The following is a 19,584-nucleotide window of genomic DNA, read 5'->3' on the forward strand; positions in this document are numbered from 1 at the left end:
CTTCACTGTGCAACCTACTAATAAAAGTCTCAATCAAACATTACATTGTCTGTATGCTTTTAGCGTGGATATATTTGAATTATAGCTATTAAGTATATATATATATATATATATATATATATATATATATATATATATATATATATATATATATATATATATATATATATATATATATATATATATATATATATATATATATATATATATATATATATATATATATTACTACTAAGGTACTCAAAGCGCTTTGACACTATTTCCACATTCACACACTGATGGCTTGAGTTGCCATACAAGGCCCTAACCACGACATATCAGGAGCAAGGGTAAAGTGTCTTGGCATAGTGGGTAGAGCGGCTGTGCCAGAAACCTGAGGGTTGCAGGTTCGCTCCCCGCCTCTTACCATCCAAAATCGCTGCCGTTGTGTCCTTGGGCAGGACACTTCACCCTTGCCCCAGGTGCCGCTCACACCGGATAAATGAATGAGTTGTAAAAATGAATGATCGGTTCTCACTTCTCTGTGAAGCGCTTTGAGTGTCAGGAAAAGTGTTATATAAATCTAATCCATTATTATTATTATTATTATTTATTAAGGACACAACCGAAGTGACTGGGATTTGTCATCAACACTTTGAGTGGCAGCTGACAGACTTTGTAGAAATATTTAATGGTAAGAAATATTGATATTATCTGAATAGGTAATAGTAATTGATGCCATCGGGTGCCTGCCAACCATGGAAGACCTTGACGCCGAGCCACCACTCGAAGAGCTCAGTAAGGCCATTGACAGCCTAGCCTCGGGCACAGCCCCCTGCAGTGATGGTATTCCACCTGACCCTTATCAAGAACTGCAAAACCACCCTACTACTTCCGCTGCACCAGGTCTTATGCCAGTGTTGGGAAGAAGGGGCTGTGCCGCATGACATGAGGGACGCAAAGATCATCACCCTCTACAAGAACAAGGGAGAGAGAAGTGACTGCAACAACTACAGAGGCATCTCCCTCCTCAGCGTTGTTTGCAAAGTCTTCGCAAGGGTCATCTTGATCCGTCTGCAGAAATGGTCTGACCGAGTCTACTCGGAGTCTCAATGTGGTTTTCACGCCAAAAGACCTACCATAGAATGGTATTCTGCTTGAGACAACTACAAGAGAAGTGCGGAGAACAGCATGTCCCCCTGTACATCACCTTTATCGACCTCACCAAAGCATTTGACCTGGTCAGTAGGGATGGACTTTTCAAGGTTCTCTCCAAGATTGGCTGCCCACCCAAACTCAAAAGCTTGATCGAGTCCTTCCACACAGGTGAAGGGGACAGTACATTTCAACGGCAGCTCATCCAAACCTTTCAGCATCATTAGCGGCGTCAAACAAGGCTGTCCTCGTTCCAATACTTTTCAGCATCTTCTTCGCTCTGTTGCTCAAGCATGCATTCGGCACGTCAACCGAAGGAATCTACCTGCGAGTTGGATCAGACGGCTCTTCAACCCCTCCCGTCTCTGGGCCAAGACCAAAACTTGCGATGTTCTCGTCAGACACATGCTATTTGCGGACGATGCGGCTATAGCAACACACACAGAGCAATAATTACAGTCCCTGGTGATCCGTTTCTCCCAGGCCTGCAAGGACTTTTACTTAACAGTCAGAGTCACAGCCAGCCATCTACATCGACAACTACCAACTCGACGTCGTCCAGCAGTTCACATACCTCGGCTCAACAGTCACCGACAACCTCTCCCTTGACGCTGAGGTTGATAAACGAATCGGGAAGGCAGCCACCACACTTGCTCGCCTTGCAACACGGGTGTGGACGAACCCGAAGCTGACTCTTGTGACCAAGATGGTAGTGTACAACACCTGTGTCATCTGCACGCTGCTGTATGGCACCGAAACCTGGACAACTTATGCAAGACAGGAGAAACATCCCAACAATGGGAAAACACCGCAGCTTACACTGCTATGACATACATTCAAACTGGGTCATGTGGAGTAAAATGATCAGAATTGGGTTACTTGAACTACGTGAGGTAAAACAGCCTACAATACACTGTCTCAACATGCAACTGATTGGATGTAATTTAATGATATGTTGCCTTCTGGGAGAGGTGATAGTCTTTTCATTGAATGGCTACACAAAAAGCCATATTTCTTTCCTTAGGTGTGAATGTGAACGATACAGACGTTGAGAAAGTTAGTGAACATGTGTGACCTTGTTTAAAAATAACTAATAGGACTCACTGACTACATTCTTTCGTTTGACCTTGACGTTGTAATGTTTTTTACCCCGGAAATTAGATTCTGGGGCAGGTGTGTGTATGTAGGTGCACCTATTTTAATTCATGCTTACCATAGTAATGCTTCCTCACTGGGGATAGCAAGTTATTGGCTGAAACAGGCAATAGGAGAAGATATGGGACAGTAAGAACATGATCAAGTAACAAGAAAAAAGCCAATTGTCTGTAAAATGAAACAAACGTCATTCAGAAATGAGTCACCACTTCCATGTGCCGTATAGTTGCTGTAGATGTTTTGTAAAGGAACCTGTTTCTGGCTCTGTTTAATAGATGTACTAGCACCTGAAGAATTGTGTATTCGGTTTCAGCATTTCACAAACACTTCCGAGGCATTTTGTTATAGAATACATCACACCTAAGAACATTAGGTCATTTCATATTATGTTTGTATTTTAAAACATACATTTCACATGGGATACAATATTAGCATTGAGCTATAAAGCGGTACTCATCTGTCTGGTGTCAGTGTTTCAGGGCCACTATTCCTAGTTTAATGAACATTCAAAACCAGAAAGTGACTTACTGGATACAGCCCGTCGGTTTACTTTCATGTCTCCTGAAATTAGAATAAAGGACAAAACACAAATTACTATTTACTGTTAGAAGAGAAAAAAATGAACTTTTATACTTTGATCTTTGTGTTTACTCAACAACCACAATATCATAATCTAGTGCTGATATGCAGATAAAAAAGGGTTTCTGATAGCAAGACAGAGAGACAACAAACTAAGGTGTCTAGTTTGAGTTGCACAGTGCTGCAAACTATAACCAAAATCATAAACACATTATTAAGCGCCAAACAGAGCAATTGTTGTTTTTAAACAAAATTTTGATGGGCTCTTAATAGATTAAACTCGTATATGCAGTGTTGTAAAGTACAAATACTTTTTTTTACTGTACCTCAGTACATTTTTTTACACATCTGTACTTCACCTCATTATTTATAGTATGTCTGACTATTTTCACTTTCCCTCCATTCCATTTCTGAAAGAAAATTACTACTTTTATGAACATATTGTTCAAATCCAACATACATCTGGCGAAGTGAAATAGGTGAAAGGACAGCTTTGCATCTTGAAACTCCTGATGGAGACACTCGCAGCAGAGTAGACACATGTTACGCAGTGTCGAAGAAAATCATGCAACAAGCAAAATACACCTTACAGCAGAGTAAAACAAGAAAAAGATTTAGAAAGAAAATCAGTGCGCTGGAGTAAAACTGGCTCAGTGTTAAGGTTTGCAGTGTTACAAAGTCCCAAAGCAGTGGACTTTCAAGCCACTCAAACAAGTTGTCTGTCAAAAGACAAGAAACAGCAGCAGAAGTAATTGAAACGGTAGCCATTCCGAATGCCATTGAAGAAATGGAACATGAAAGAAATTAACTTGAAAATCTTAACCAAAGATTGCGACTTTCAACCTCAATCCAAGTGCAAAGCCATTCAGTATGTTAAAAGACACCAAAAGAGGGAATTTAACAACCAAGGTCACACAAGAAGACAGCACCACAGCATTGGCTAAAGATTTGGCTGAGTCCATCAATTTTAGCAGTCTACAAATTCCAGAGTCCACAGTTTTTAATGGCGATCCCATCAAGTACACTTGAAAAATGTTTCAAATGCTGATTGAAAGAAGGGACATGTCAGTGAGTGAGAATATTTACTACCTTCGCAAGTGTATTGCTTGACCCACAAGAAAGGCTGTCAAAAGTTAGTTCCTACTGAGAACAGACTTAGCATACCACTAGAGCTGCAGCTATGGAATATTTTAGTAATCGAGTATTCTATCGAATATCCCGATCGAATAATCGAGTAATCAAATAAATCATATATTTGCTTTAAAAATAGAATAAAATAAATTATATATATATACACTACCATTCAAAAGTTTGGGGTCACATTGAAATGTCCTTATTTTTGAAGGAAAAGCACTGTACTTTTCAATGAAGATAACATTAAACTAGTCTTAACTTTAAACAAATACACTGTATACATTGCTAATGTGGTAAATGACTATTCTAGCTGCAAATGTCTGGTTTTTGGTGCAATATCTACATAGATGTATAGAAGCTCATTTCCAGCAACTATCACTCCAGTGTTCTAATGGTACAATGTGTTTGCTCATTGGCTCAGAAGGCTAATTGATGATTAGAAAACCCTTGTGAAATCATGTTCACACATCTGAAAAGAGTTTAGCTCGTTATAGAAGCTACACAACTGACCTTCCTTTGAGCAGATTGAGTTTCTGGAGCATCACATTTGTGGGGTCAATTAAACGCTCAAAATGGCCAGAAAAAGAGAACTTTCATCTGAAACTCGACAGTCTATTCTTGTTCTTAGAAATGAAGGCTATTCCACAAAATTGTTTGGGTGACCCCAAACTTTTGAACACTAGTGTGTGTGTACATATATATATATATATATATATATATATATATATATATATATATATATATATATATATATATATATATATATATATATATATATATATATATATATATATATATATATATATATTGTGTCCTGTCCAGCTTCTCAGGCAAATCATTTGTTGATGTAGATGCCCATCTGCAAATTTTCTTTACAAAAGAGAAGTGTGGGATACTTCTCTTGATGCCTTATTTGTATTTTGACTTTATTAAATGGATTTATATTATTATTTGGTGCAGCAATATTTTTGCTTAAGTAAGGTTTAATTATACATGTTAAAATGTGCCCTCCATTACTGCGTTTGGCCTAATTATCTTTTATTTCCTAAACGCCTGTTTTCATTATTGAAGGCTGACATTCACAGCTGAAATGCGTCCGTGGTTGATTGTGCCAATTTGTGTGTGCTAATAAAAACAGGTGCACTCACAGCCCTACGTGCTGTGTGGTGTGACCGCATAAACAAAGTTATTGTCTCTCGAGATGATTATTATACAGTGCCGTTTAAATCGTGGTTTCTCCACGCGAATCCGCTGAGCTGTTTACAACATAAACAATACAAAAAGACAAACCACTTAATAATGACAACAGTTTTAAATTTTAAGAATGCAATACAGTTCATTGCATTCTTTGCATGCAAAATAGTAATCAATGTTAATTTTGCCATAACATGTCTGAGATGAAAACACACACATACATATATATATATATATATATATATATATATATATATATATATATATATATATATATATATATATATATATATATATAAAATTAGTTCAAAATTAATATTCCCTGAGAAAGTTAAGATACAACTATATTCTTAGTATCAAAAATAAAACAAGAACAGTTTTCATTATATCAAACCTAAAAAGTGGATTAGGTAGTGCCTTTAAAGGCCTACTGAAACCCACTAACACCGACCACGCAGTCTGATAGTTTATTTATCAATGATGAAATCTTAACATTGCAACACGTGCCAATACGGCCGGGTTAGATTACTAAAGTGCAATTTTAAATTTTGCGCGAAATATCCTGCTGAAAACGTCTCGGTATGATGACGCCTGCGAGTGACGTCACAGATTGTAGAGGACATTTTGGGACAGCATGGTGGCCAGCTATTAAGTCGTCTGTTTTCATCGCAAAATTCCACAGTATTCTGGACATCTGTGTTGGTGAATCTTTTGCAATTTGTTCAATGAACAATGGAGACAGCAAAGAAGAAAGCTGTAGGTGGGAAGCGGTGTTTTCCGCAACACAAACACGTAGCCGGTGTTTCATTGTTTACATTTCCAAAAGATGACAGTCAAGCTTTACCATTGGCCTGTGAAGAACTGGGACAACAGAGACTCTTACCAGGAGGACTTTGAGTTGGATACGCAGATGCGGTACCGTGAGTACGCAACCAGAATGTTGCCATAAGCGTTTTGTTTAATTTGTATGTGTAACGCAGTACGCAGCTGCGGCTTCCAAACATTTGATCGCTTGCCCGTACGTGCGTGCCGCTATGTGCATGTCACGTACGTAACTTTGGGGACTTTGGGGAAATATATGTGCTGTATGAACTTTGGGGAGGTGAACGGTACTTTGGGCTGTGGGATTGAGTGTGTTGTGCGGGTGTTTGATTTGTATTGGCGGGTTATATGGACGGGAGGGGGGAGGTGTTTGTTATGCGGGATTAATTTGTGGCATATTAAATATAAGCCTCGTTGTGTTGTGGCTAATAGAGTATATACATGTCTTGTGTTTATTTACTGTTTTAGTCATTCCCAGCTGAATATCAGGTCCCACCCGCCTCTCACAGCATCTTCTCTATCTGAATCGCTTCCACTGCCCTCTAGTCCTTCACTCTCACTTTCCTCATCCACAAATCTTTCATCCTCGCTCAAATTAAAGGGGAAATTGTCGCTTTCTCGGTCCGAATCGCTCTCGCTGCTGGTGGCCATGATTGTAAACAATGTGCAGATGTGAGGAGCTCCACAACCGGTGACGTCACGCGCATATCGTCTGCTACTTCCGGTACAGGCAAGGCTTTTTTTATCAGCGACCAAAAGTTGCGAACTTTATCGTAGATGTTCTCTACTAAATACTTTCAGCAAAAATATGGCAATATCGCGAAATTATCAAGTATGACACATAGAATGGACCTGCTATCCCCGTTTAAATAAGAAAATCGCATTTCAGTGCCTTTAATACTGCATTTGAAATGTGCAACCAGTGGTGAGTCACCACCAAGCAAAAACCGCGCATGCTCAGAAAAGTAGCGTCAGAATTACCGCCCGTCCGAGCACCCACTGGCAGAAATGTAGATCGGCACCTATGCTATAGAGACTATAGTGGGTGCAAGTGCAAGCAATCTAGGTAGAATGTGGTTGCATGACTTGAATAACCCGAATAACTTTGCACGACTACTTTCGCGTGGTTACTAATGAAAGGCTAATTGAACACGACAGCTCGGATAGCGTTGTTAGTTTTCAACACCTTTTGGCAGCATTTAATGACTTTGCGGGAGTGAAAAAACACATCCTGGTTATCATGATGAATATTTATTTTACTAACACAACTTTTGCGTTTACATTTAATAGATGACTTACCTCGCCTCCGGGCGTCCCTCAAATCGGATGCTTTCTCGACAGGTGCTAGAGCATCGAACTTGTGGTATGCGGTCTACACTTAGCATGTTTGCATACTACTGCGTTTTCCTCTGATTTTAGTGGGACTTGTTCCCACACCTTAGACAACTTTTGTCGCTTCTTAATTCCCTCGTTTTGCTATCGCTCTTGTCCACTGCTTTCTGCGGCGTCTGCCATTGCGAGTTATGTCGGCGAAAACGTTTTCTAAACTCAAGCTTATTTAAAAGAGCGGTGTTGTGCAGTGCAGGGGGCGTATGATCTGTGACGTAAACACGCTGTGCAATACCTAAACAGTCCGTGTGAAACGAAACGTGAGCTTAGACTACTGTTTACTAAACAAGGCAAAATGCAGTAAAAAAAAATGAATAACTCTTCGAGGCAGCAAAAATTCCTCGAATATATTTTGTAATCGAATTACTCGAGTTACTCGAGGAATCGTTTCAGCTTTACATACTACGCTGCTTGGGACACTCTAGAGCAGGGGTCCCCAAACTACGGCCCGCGGGCCGGATCCGGCCCCCCAGCATCCAAAATCCGGCCCACAGGAAGTCCCAAGTTAATTTTTTTTTTTTTTTTTTTTTTTAAATCTTTCCTTTCTAATTCATTTTCTACCGCTTGTTACTCTTGGTGTCTCCTAGCCGCTCAGGCAAACCATATTGTCTAAAAATGAATTTTCCCATCGATAACGTGAAAATGTTAAATGTTGATGAACATCAATGTCAATTGATGTTAATTGACAAAACGGATTATAAAGACAATGTATATATATATATATTTTTTTTTTTTTTTTTTTTTTTTTTAACCCAATGCGGCCCCCGAGTCAAAAAGTTTGGGGACCCCTGCTCTAGAGGAAAGATCTGGAGGGTCATTTAGAAAAATCCAAAGCCTTCAGAGATAAGCTTTGTTTTTGCCAAAGATTGAAACAAAGGACAGTGCTGAACTAAGAATTATTTTTGTACTGTGGAGTAAAAGGTTCCGCTTACTAGATGTAGTTTCTGTTAAAAACAAGCTAACACACAGAGTGTACAAGAGAGAGCAAATGACGGTACAAGTTCATTGTTTAACAAGTTTAAACCTGAATATTATGATATAGTTTTTTTGTGTAAGGAAGCCACAATACTAAGGCTGAAACGACGAGTCGACGTAGTCGACGTCATCGGTTACGTAAATACGTCTAAGCCGTTTTTGTGCGTCGACGCGTCGCATATTTACGTCACACTACCGTCATGGCGGAGCGCAAAGCAGACTGTGCGAGCGAGGGGGAAAAAATCACGCCAAAAGTGTTCAAAAGTGTGGGAGTATTTCAATACACAGCCTAATAATGTTGTTGTATGCACACTGTGTCGAGCGGAAATGGGTCTATCATAGCAGCACAATGGCTATTAACGAACATTTGAAAAGAAAACCATCAACTAGTCAATCGTCCGCGCGAGTATACGTTGTCATCATTACACAAAAACATGAATGTGTCATTTGTATCTGCTAGGGGTGTAACGGTACGTGTTTTGTATTGAACCGTTTCGGTACGGGGCTTTCGGTTCGGTACGGGGGTGTACCGAACGAGTTTCTAAGCTAAAGCTAACTTTAGCTGCTAAAGTGTTAACAAGCTGCTTCGCTCCTTCTGCGGCTGCCTCTGTCTCAGCACGCAGCATTGTCCCACCCACACAACCATCTGATTGGTACACACAAAGCGTTATACAAAGCGTTATCAGCCAATCAGCAGTGCGTATTCAGAGCGCATGTAGTCAGCGCTTCAGCGTGGAGCAGATAGGTGTTTAGCAGATGAGCATCGGGCAGCGGACTCTCCCCAAATGATAATAAACACCTCCCAGTCAACTACTAGTAACATCACTATGAGCCCGTTGACCTTCTAGGAATATAAACTGGAGCTCAGCTCACTCGCAGTCCTTGCTTGAGGTGAAGGCTACCGGTAATTAGCTCTCAGTTCCAGCCACATCGACCCCTTCTGAGCGCCTACTTTCAGCTGCTGGGAATATTGTAAACAAGAAAAGAACCAGAGCGTGTAGACATGCTAACCTTTCTTCATTACAACTGTTAGTCACTCACTGGAATGAGTAGAATTGGTTATTGTGTACTGTGTTGGACTGGATGTTTATTTTGCACATTTTAAAAGCAATACTTAATGTTTACAGTGCTCCAGAATATTTAGATTGGCACTTTTTTGTATTGGATGTTTATCTTTATTTTTGCACATTTTAGCAAATAAGCAATACTTTCACTTTTGTTGAAATGTTTACACTGTTGTTACAGAATATTTCGTTTTGCACTTTTTTGTATTGGATGTTTATCTTTATTTTTGCACATTTTAAAGCAAAATAAGCAATACTTTTACTTTTGAAATGCTTATACTATTGCAGAATATTAAGATTTGCACTGGATGTTTACTTTTATATTTGCACATTAAAAAGCAAATAAGCTACTTTTAATTTTGTTAAATGTTAAAAGTTTTAAATGTTTACATTGTTACAGAATATTTTGTCATGTTGTTGTCAATGTTGACTGAGTGGCCATACTTCTTTTTTTTTGTAAATAAAAGCCATGCCTTTTGAAAAAACAGGCCCACATTTATTTTTTCATCTTCGTTTTAAATAAAAAAAATAATCGGTAAAAGGAAAAATAATCTATCGATGAATCGAAAAAAAATAATCTATAGATTAACCGATTAATCAAAAAAATAATCTATAGATTAATTGATAGAAAAATAATCGTTAGCTGCTGCCTTACACAATACATGTCAACATTTTAACTACTCACTTTGTTGAAATGCTTCTATTTCTAATACTTAAGTACATTTTACATCAGCTACTTTAAGGCATTTACTTTAATAATTGTCTGGTCAGATTTTTATACTCAAGTATTGCTTTCAACTACTTTTTACAAGACAGCATACACCTAATGTTAGGACTGTGTATTGTCGAGGCTGTCAGTGAAACGGATCCTTGCTGCATTAAAAAATATATTGCCTGGAGCCAGAAAAATAGCTTGCTAACACACAAGCTTTACACAAAAGGCCTTATCTACAGGGAATTCACAAGCAGGAACGCCCAGTTTGTCACCGTTTAAACCCCAGTTATGGTCATCATGAGTCATTCCTCTCACGGTACTCATATCCCTTCATCAACTTAAGTCTTTGACTACAAATAAGTACACATAATTAATGGTTTTAAAGCAAAACACATATTGTATTTAAATTGTTAAAGCTTTGAAGCTTTGCTTTCAGTTTCCATCCCACTGAGCTCCAATGTGTAGATACTTAGGTCAGGGGGTTCAAAAATACGGCCCAAGGCCATTTTTGGCCAACAGATATTTTTAACTTGCCTGCAAAAATTTAATTAAACAAGGAAAGTAATAAATGTGCAAAAATAGAAAGGAAGAACAAAAAGGCATATTAGTACATAACCGGTAGAATGCAGATTAGGATGTTTGGCTTAATGGGAGTAAATACATTCCAATCCTTGGCTACTCAATTTGTTCTTTCTTGGCCCTTAAATTGATCATAATTTTGCCTTGCAAGGTGAAAAGCTTTTCCGAGATGTTATCCAGTTTGCTATTTAGTTCAGAAATCGCCACAGTCTGAGTGCCTAAAGTCCTGCCCATTCCATCATGATAATGGTACAAGACATTTTTTTAAATAATGGTAACAGTGATGATAATAAGCTTTGTCACCTATAAACTGTTTCAACCAGTTTACAAAATGGAAAATTATCAAAATGGCCCAAGTATTCTATTCAGTATGTGGCCGTCGATGGAAATAGTTTGAATACTCCTGCCTTGGGTGCTTTAAATTGTAGTTATTTCTAGTATTTCCAGCTTACTCTTATTAAAACTTGCCATGAATGTATGTTTTAATAGTTCCACATACTGTATAATCAAAATATACAATAAATTATTTCACATGCAGTAATTTCTCTTTGTCAGAGAAAAGCTCAACATCGACAAGATGGTATAAGACAGGGGTCGGCAACCCGCGGCTCCGGAGCCGCATGCGGCTCCTTGACCACTCTGATGCGGCTCAGCTACATACATGCCGACCCCCCCGATTTTCCCAGGAGACTTATGGATCTCAGGGTCTCTCATAGATTTCTCCCAGGGAAAAAATAATCCTATTTACACTCTAATTACTAAATAAAGGCCGTGCCCTAATTGCACTGCAGTAATTGTCCTCTATAGCATTTACATATAGCGTGCCAGTCCAGCCGCATGTTGTTATTCCTTACACACACAGGGGACAGCAAAGCATACTTACTCATCAGCCACACAGCTTACACTGACGGTAGCCATATCAAACAACTTTAACATTGTTACGTTACAAATATGCGCCACACTGTGAACCCACACCAAAAAAGAATGAAAAATACATTTCTGGAGAACATCCCACCGTAACACAACATAAACACAACACAACCATTACCCAGAATCCCATGCAGCCCTAACTCTTCCGGTCTACATTATACACCCCCGCTACCACCAAATCCCCCCACACATCAAACCCCCCCACCCCCTTCCGTGCGTTGGTTGAGCGGAAGAGTTAGGGCTGCATGGGATTCTGGATATTGGTACCGTCAGTGTAAGATGTGTGGCTGCTGAGGTAGTAGCCTTGCTGTCAATTACGTGAGCAAACTGAAACCGCATTCTACATGTGGTCGAGCAGGTATGCTGTTTGGGCAGACCGCAGAGGGTGCCAATTGCAGTGTCATCACGCTCTGATATTTCGGGAGTCTCCCGGGATAAATGAGAGGGTTGGCAAGTATAACATCAAATTTCCACATTAAAGTGCGTGCTGGTGCGTGTGTCGGAGACCCCTGGTTAACATAGCACAAAGCATTTAAGCTTTGTATGCGGTGTTTTTCATTTTAAATTTTAGAAATTTTTTTGTGGCTCCCATTACTTTCTTTAATTTGTGAAACTTGCCAAAATGGCTCTTTGAGTGGTAAAGGTTGCCGACCCCTGGTATAAGAACTGTTTTAAAGGGGCCTTGCTGTGGTTTTTCCCAAACTCTTTGCACCTCTCTCTACCCAAAACGTAGGATGTTTTTGATACAATGTCATACTACAGCCATTTTACAATAAGCAATATATTGTGGGGGGAAAAAAATCTAAATACAATAATTGAAATATGCAAATACACAAATATACTTTTTCAATACCTTTCCAATGTCCATTTGCTAGTGATAGCTGACCTCTATACAATGAAGTATACCAATGGTCTATATTGCATTATCAATATTTTGTTCCACCCTTAGGGAAACCCTCGCCCACTCACCAAATTGTAACAACACACTGAGAGCTAACAAGATGCAGCATCCAAGTAAGGTCACCAATAGGCAGATTGCGGGATTCCAACAGCGGCACACGTTCCCCACCACACGCTGGCCTCGCATGGCTGCCTGACCGACCATCAGCCTGCAACATATTCACACACCTTAATGTTCTATCAACTCATACATATTCTACAAAAAAACAGGCACGTTAGTCTGCCCTATTTCCACTGTGCTCCATTGTGCTTGCAGCTTTTGCAAGTATTAATGATCGCGTTCAGAATGAAGCGCAGACTAGGAAAATATGAAATGAAATTGTTCCTAGAGATGATATGAAATGCAAGGCAGTGAGGGGGTTTTCCCAGCATTGAGGACGGGTGGAAAGAAAGGCGCAGGTGTCACCTGTGTTGTGATTTTTCATATAGTGGGAGAATCCCTAGACACTAAGATTTTTGGTATTCACCGGCATTCACTCAGCAATCACGGGAGATAGTAGAAGGGGCAGCCAACATGACAAGTTTCATAAGTCGAACCCAGAAAATGTGTGTTTAAAATGGAGGGAGTTAGGGATGGCCAGACGGAGTGTATCATGCAGGCATATCCTAAGTGCAGGCCACATATCCTTTTTTATTGGCCTTTTGGCATACTGTAATAATGAAATAATTCATTAATAATGAGATCTTTTTTTTACACTAATCTTCACAAAGCTGAGTTGTCTTCGGATAGCTTAGCAAATATTGACATTGATTGCATTGGATTGGTTTTAGATATATTTAAAAATAAGGATTGAGCTTCAAATGTCCTTTTTATTAACATCTCAAACGCCGACAGAAGAATATGTTTTCCCATTAAATGGCTCAGCATGGGTTATACCTCTTTTCCATCATAATTCCCCCTGACCTTACACTGGAATGTGTATGGTTGATGATGAGAGGCGAATTTGATATTGGCCCCTGGAGATAGCAGACATTCCAGGCTGAGGGGGCACAAAAAGACATTTCTGCTTTCTGAGGCCACATCGTCAGGCATAAACACTGCTTCCTGTAATCTGTCACTAAAACGTTTTGGCACCTGATGACACTGTGGGGGCGCCTCTCCTCTCCTAGACTAGAGAAGGTCTGCTGCATTTGAGAAGCACTGATAGTGGGCCCTTCACTCTTTAGCTAATCTCTGCTATGTGTGGGCATTTGGAATGATATAATTCAACCACTGTATTTTGCTCTAATTCAACAAACAAGCAAGTATAAATATAACCAACCACTCAAACAACAGTTTTAATTGTGTTGTGAAAGAGGAAACTGCTCCATATTCATAATGGATAATGTAGCACAGAAAATACAATATTGACATTAAGTTCCAGCGAGATAATATGCTTTTAAATGCTGTGAAATTAGATGTGCACTTTAAGCATTAAACTGTAAAGTCAATTGAGTTTTATTAACCGTACCAAAAAGATGAATGAAGAAAATTATTAAATCTTAAATGCTGGAAGCACACAGTACACTAATAATAATGTCAGAGTTATCATATACACATAATACACCTTTAACAATCATATACAGTTAATCAGAAAATCCATCTCTCAACATCTTTTAAAACATGTCTTAAAATTTGTCACAATTTGTGAGGAAATATGCATTCTTACTTATGGGACTGTAAAGCAAATGTAATTAAATTAAATTATACATACCTGTTGTGTAAGTGGACACCCAAATTATAAATAAACAAAAAATGTGCGTGCGAAGAGCTTGGTTAAAAAAAAAAATCCACGTCCTACAAATTACACAGAAACTTTGTCAAAATAACGACTCTAGAAAATAAAAATCTCCAACAGTTCTTCTCTTAGATGTTTCATCTCCTCAGCTTCTGCGTGTCCATAAATATGTATGGCTTTGGTAACAGAGATTACGTAAAACAATAGATAGCACATCATTGTATTATGTTAGTGTTCTCACACTCGGTACCCGCCTATCGTTAAAAAGCAGGAGGGGCACACACACGCACACAAAAAAACCTAACAAAGAAGGAAAGCTAATACTTCATTGGTAACCTTGCATCTCCTCTTCCTGATCTACTCGTCCTGCAGACTCTCATTGGAAGACACTGTTGCCCATATCCCCTGTGTGTGTGCGTGCGTCTGGTGTGCGTGCGTCTGGTGTGCGAGTGGGAGTGGTGAGTGGAAACAGTAACACAAAATTACTTGCTGAAAACCTTTTCCTTAAAGTGTAATTCTACAAGTTGTTATCTTCTGAAAAAACAAAGGATTCACACTGGTCAAAAAAACAACTAAAAGCTGATAGAACAAGTTTGTGCAGCACAAAATCCAGACTGTCACACCCAAAAGAAGAAAACGGGTGAATCACATTTGGACAAATCAATGAAAAATACATCATGTGATGATTTTTTCCACTTTTCACTGTAGTCCAAAGCCAAATAGTGAGAAACAGAGAGAGAATTTTAAAAACAACAAATCCATAAAAACATTAAAGGGGATCTTCCTGCTTTTTCAGGGTCTTTTAAAATTATACTGTATCCTAGTGGGACACTATAGAACAGTACAGTACAGTGGCGGAACAAGCCATGACGGGGATCATTTTAAACCTAAATAATAATGCTCATCCTAGTATCTTTCTAAAGCATACGCATCCCTCTCTGGGTTTACTATCAACTAGCTTTAACCAGGTTTTGAAAAGTTAGCCAGCCAGCCACTTTTGCTGAAATTTACATTTTCCCGACATATATGGATGTTCTCACTTTTGCCACAGCATCAGCACATTGACAGGATGTAGAAAAATTACTAAGGGGGATCTGAACTTTTTATGTGTATTTTGCCTATCATTAACAACCCTTTTGTAAGACACGAACACATATGTTTTTCGTTGTTTATGCATTCTGAGTCGTAACTAAATATTAGCAAAATCCCAACTATCCTAATTGTCTATTGCGCACACAAAGCCCACTAAATACCCAGAAGTCATTTTTTAAATGTTAATAAATTAAACTAATATCAAATACATAAATAATCATCTCATTTTTTTTTTAAAAGGTTCAAGATGTTCATCATAATTGTTTTTCTTTGTACTTTGTGAACACTTGTAGTTTGAGCAGTCTCTTAAACTGAATCATATGTGTGCTTTGTTTGATTTCCTCGCTTCAATCAATCAATCAAAGTTTACTTATGTAGCCCTTAAACACAAATGTCTCAAAAGGCTGCACAAGCCACAACGACATCCTCAGCTCAGATCCCACATCAGGGCCAACATCAGAAAAACTCAACCCAATGGGAACAACGCAAAACCTTGGAAGGGACCACAGATGTGGGAACCCCCCCTTAGGTGACTGGTGCAATGGATGCCGAGTGGCTACAGTTAATAACGTGAGAGTCCAGTTCAAAGTGAGGCCAGCAGTGGATCCTCTTGTATGTAAACAAGTCTGCAGCGCAGAGACATCACCAACTGATGCATAGAGTAGTGGTCCATCTCGGGTCCCTACTTGGAACAGCTAGCGCTTCCTCCATGGAAACTGATCAGTGGTCACCTGATAACCTCTCCACGCAGGACAGGGGGCAGAGCAGAAAAGAGAGACAGCAGATCAAGTGGTCTAAAAAGGACCTATTTAAAGGCTAAGGTGTATAAATGAATTTTAAGATGGCACTTAAATGCTACTACTGAGGTAGCATCTTTAACTGTTGCCGGTAGAGCATTCCAGAGTACTAGAGCCCAAATAGAAAACGCTCTATAGCCCGCAGACTTTTGTCTGGCTCGGGGAATCCCTAAGCCAGAGTTCTTAGAATGGAGATTTCTGGCCAGGACATATGTTACAATACAATCAGCAAGATAAGATAGAGCTAGACCGTTTAGTATTGTATACGTAAGTAGTGAAACCTTAAAGTCGCATCTTAAGTGCACAGGGAGCCAGTACAGTATAGGCGTAATAGGATCAAACTTTCTTGTCCTTGTTAAAAGTCTAGCAGCCGTATTTTGCACCAACTGTAATCATTTGATTGTACACGAGATTCTACAAGACATAACGAACGTATGAATAATGATCTCAGCATCGAATTTTAGTGATATTACGGCGATGAAAGAAAGTTGTTTAAATAACTATTAATGTGTGACTCAGGGCAGCACGGTGATAGAGGGGTTAGTGTGTCTGCCTCACAATACGAAGGTCCTGAGTTCAATCCCGGGCTCGGGATCTTTCTGTGTGGAGTTTGCATGTTCTCCCCGTGACTGCGTGGGTTCCCTCCGGGTACTCCGGCTTCCTCCCACCTCCAAAAACATGCACCTGGGGATAGATTGATTGGCAACTAAATTTTCCCTAGTGTGTGAATGTGAGTGTGAATGTTGTCTGTCTATCTGTGTTGGCCCTGCGATGAGGTGGCGACTTGTCCAGGGTGTACCCCACCTTCCGCCCGAATGCAGCTGAGATAGGCTCCAGCGCCCCCCGCAACCCCAAAAGGGACAAGCGGTAGAAAATGGATGGATGGAATGTGTGACTCAAACCAGGGAGTTGGGTCGAAGATAATGCTGAGATTCTTTACTGAGTCGCTTTGTACAATTGTTTTGTTGTCAAATGTTAAGGTGGTATTATTAAATAAGTGCCGGTGTTTAGCTGGACCGATAATCAACATTTCCATTTTCTTAGCGTTAAGATGCAAAAAGTGGCTGGACATCCATTGTTTGATTTCATTCCGACTTCCTCCCACTTCTAAAGACATGCACCTGGGGATTGGTGGAATGACAACACTAAATTGACCCTGGTGTTTGACTGTGAGTGTGAATGTTGTCTGTCCATCTGTGTTGGCCCTGCGATGAGGTGGCGACTTGTCCAGGGAGTACCCCGCCTTCCGCCCGAGTGCAGCTGGGATAGGCTCCGGCACCCCCCGAGACCCCAGGAGGGACATGCGGTAGAAAATGGATGGATGGATGGGTCACCTAGCGGCAGCAAATAAATGCTGAAGAGTGCAGGGCCAAGAACCAATCCCTGTGGAACTCCACACATTAGCTTAACATACTACAAGGTTACGTAGTTATGGGAGATTCACTGCATCCTGTCAGTAAGATACAGTAAGAGTTAAACCAAGAAAACGCTAAGTCTGACATACCGCATGTTTTGATACGTGCTAATAGAATGTTATGGTCGACGGTATTGAAAGCGGCGCTGAGATCAAGTAGCAGCAACACGGATGAAGCATCAGCATCCATAGTTAGCCAAAGGTCATTAGTCACTTTTGCGAGAGCAGTCTCAGAAGAGTGATTTTCCCTGAAACCAGACTGAAAGGATTCACAGAGATTGTTAGACATTAAGTGTTCATTTAGCTGCTGTGCAACAATTTTTTCAAGGATTCCTTGAGGTAAAGGGATGGTGGGACACCATGAGGTCAGAATAGATGTTATCTCTTTTGAGCAAAGAGTGAATAACCACTGTTTTGAATGCTAGGGGAACAGTACCAGACGAAAGTGATAAGTTGTAATTTTTTACATTTACATTTGAGAAGTATTTAGGATAATCCTTCTTAGCACCATTTTCAATAATTTAGGATGCCCCATGTTGCGCTCATATTGTTTTTGTTCCGGTCCAATAATTGTTCTTTATGTTCGTAGTTTGCCAGTTAGCTTGTGGGTTGTGTACTTGTTTTCTGACTCTGTAGATCTCTGTGTTACAAATGTTTCATATAATGTATTCTTTTTGTTGCAAGCATTTTTCAGTCCTTTTTTTTTAGGTAGGTAAGTAGGTCTTTATTTTCATTGCACAAGTACAACAAAACTTTGTTTTCAGCACATCCGGTGTTGATTGTTTTTCCTTTTGCTTCTTACTAAGTTGTTTCAATGGACAATGTTTGTCATAAAGCATCTCGAAAGTATTAACAAAATTGCCATATGCATCATCTACATAATTTTCACTGTATACATTGTCCCAACTTTGATCTTTCAGATCAGTCTTGAAAGCTGTCATACTTTGTTCTGTGCATATTCTTTGAAATATCTTTTTGTCATCAATGTTCCTCTTCTTGTAGTTTCCTTCATAGATTATGAAAACTGGCTGATGATCACTGTCGGATATTAGCAGAGCACTTGTGGTATTATTTTCAAAATCATTAGTACAAATATTATCAATAAGTGTGGCGCTGTGTCCTGAGATTCTGGCTTTGTGATTTTAGGATATAAACTCAGGCTGTACATTATGTCTATAAAGTCATGTATGGACTTTTGTTTGTTTGGGTTCAAGAAGTCAATGTTGAAGTGTCCACAAAGTTTTTTTTGACTGATTTCATAAAAGTTGCCTCAATCCAGTTCTCAAACGTATCAATGTTTGACTTAGGCGATCTATATACAAGATATACAACTGATTAGTACGTTTTTGCTTTTTTCATGACATATTTCAATTAATATACCTTGTAAGATATAATCAATAGCTAATGACATATTTTTTAGCACTTTGTAGTTTAAGTTCTTCATCACGTACACAGCTATTTCCCCTCTGTTTTTGTTGGTTATTTTGATATGATTTAGTTCATAATCTTCCAGGTCAAAATCTATTCCTTTTTTAGCATCTATCAATGTTTCTGAGATAGCGATAACTTTGAAGTGTTCATTGAATTGTTCCAAAAAATGCTTCACATATTGTAGTTTGCATACAAACTTTTGCTATTTCAATGAATAACCGACAGTTTGTTGTCGATTTTCATGTTTTCGTTATATTATTTGTCTGTATAATAAAAAAAATTGTTCCTGGTATGAACGAAAACAATTGTACCTGGATTTGTATCCTTATCTAAATCCGGACTATTGTGATCTATGCTGCTGAAGGTTTTCAGTTCCATATATTCCTGTTCAGCAATCTATTGTGTTGCCCTATGAAGGATAAGTGACTATTTTTCTTGTTCAGTAATCCCTCGGAGCTGTGTAATTTTGTAGTTGAATGTTGATGTTTGTTTTCCGTCAGAC

At 39.3% G+C, this 19,584-nt stretch overlaps 1 protein-coding gene across 4 annotated transcripts in view; it reads right to left on the reverse strand.

Moving 5' to 3' along the window:
* Positions 1-14,811, reverse strand: part of LOC133650829 (scavenger receptor cysteine-rich domain-containing group B protein) — an 81,515-nt gene extending 66,704 nt beyond the window's left edge. For 2 of the 4 annotated variants that reach the window (XM_062048511.1, XM_062048507.1), the window contains exons 1-4: positions 14,325-14,811; positions 12,640-12,779; positions 2,818-2,850; positions 2,348-2,386 (exon numbers count right to left, since the gene is read on the reverse strand). In XM_062048511.1, coding sequence (XP_061904495.1) covers positions 2,348-2,386; positions 2,818-2,850; positions 12,640-12,775 — 208 coding nt within the window. In that variant the 5' untranslated portion in view covers positions 12,776-12,779; positions 14,325-14,811. Of the gene's footprint in view, positions 1-1,459; positions 1,562-1,708; positions 1,837-2,347; positions 2,387-2,817; positions 2,851-7,317; positions 7,873-12,639; positions 12,780-14,324 lie in introns of those variants that run through there. The other 2 variants (XM_062048510.1, XM_062048509.1) reach the window with 2 other exon arrangements.
* Positions 14,812-19,584: the final 4,773 nt, after the last annotated feature.

Source organism: Entelurus aequoreus, linkage group LG05 (genome assembly GCF_033978785.1).
Source record: "Entelurus aequoreus isolate RoL-2023_Sb linkage group LG05, RoL_Eaeq_v1.1, whole genome shotgun sequence".
Taxonomy (NCBI): domain Eukaryota; kingdom Metazoa; phylum Chordata; class Actinopteri; order Syngnathiformes; family Syngnathidae; genus Entelurus; species Entelurus aequoreus.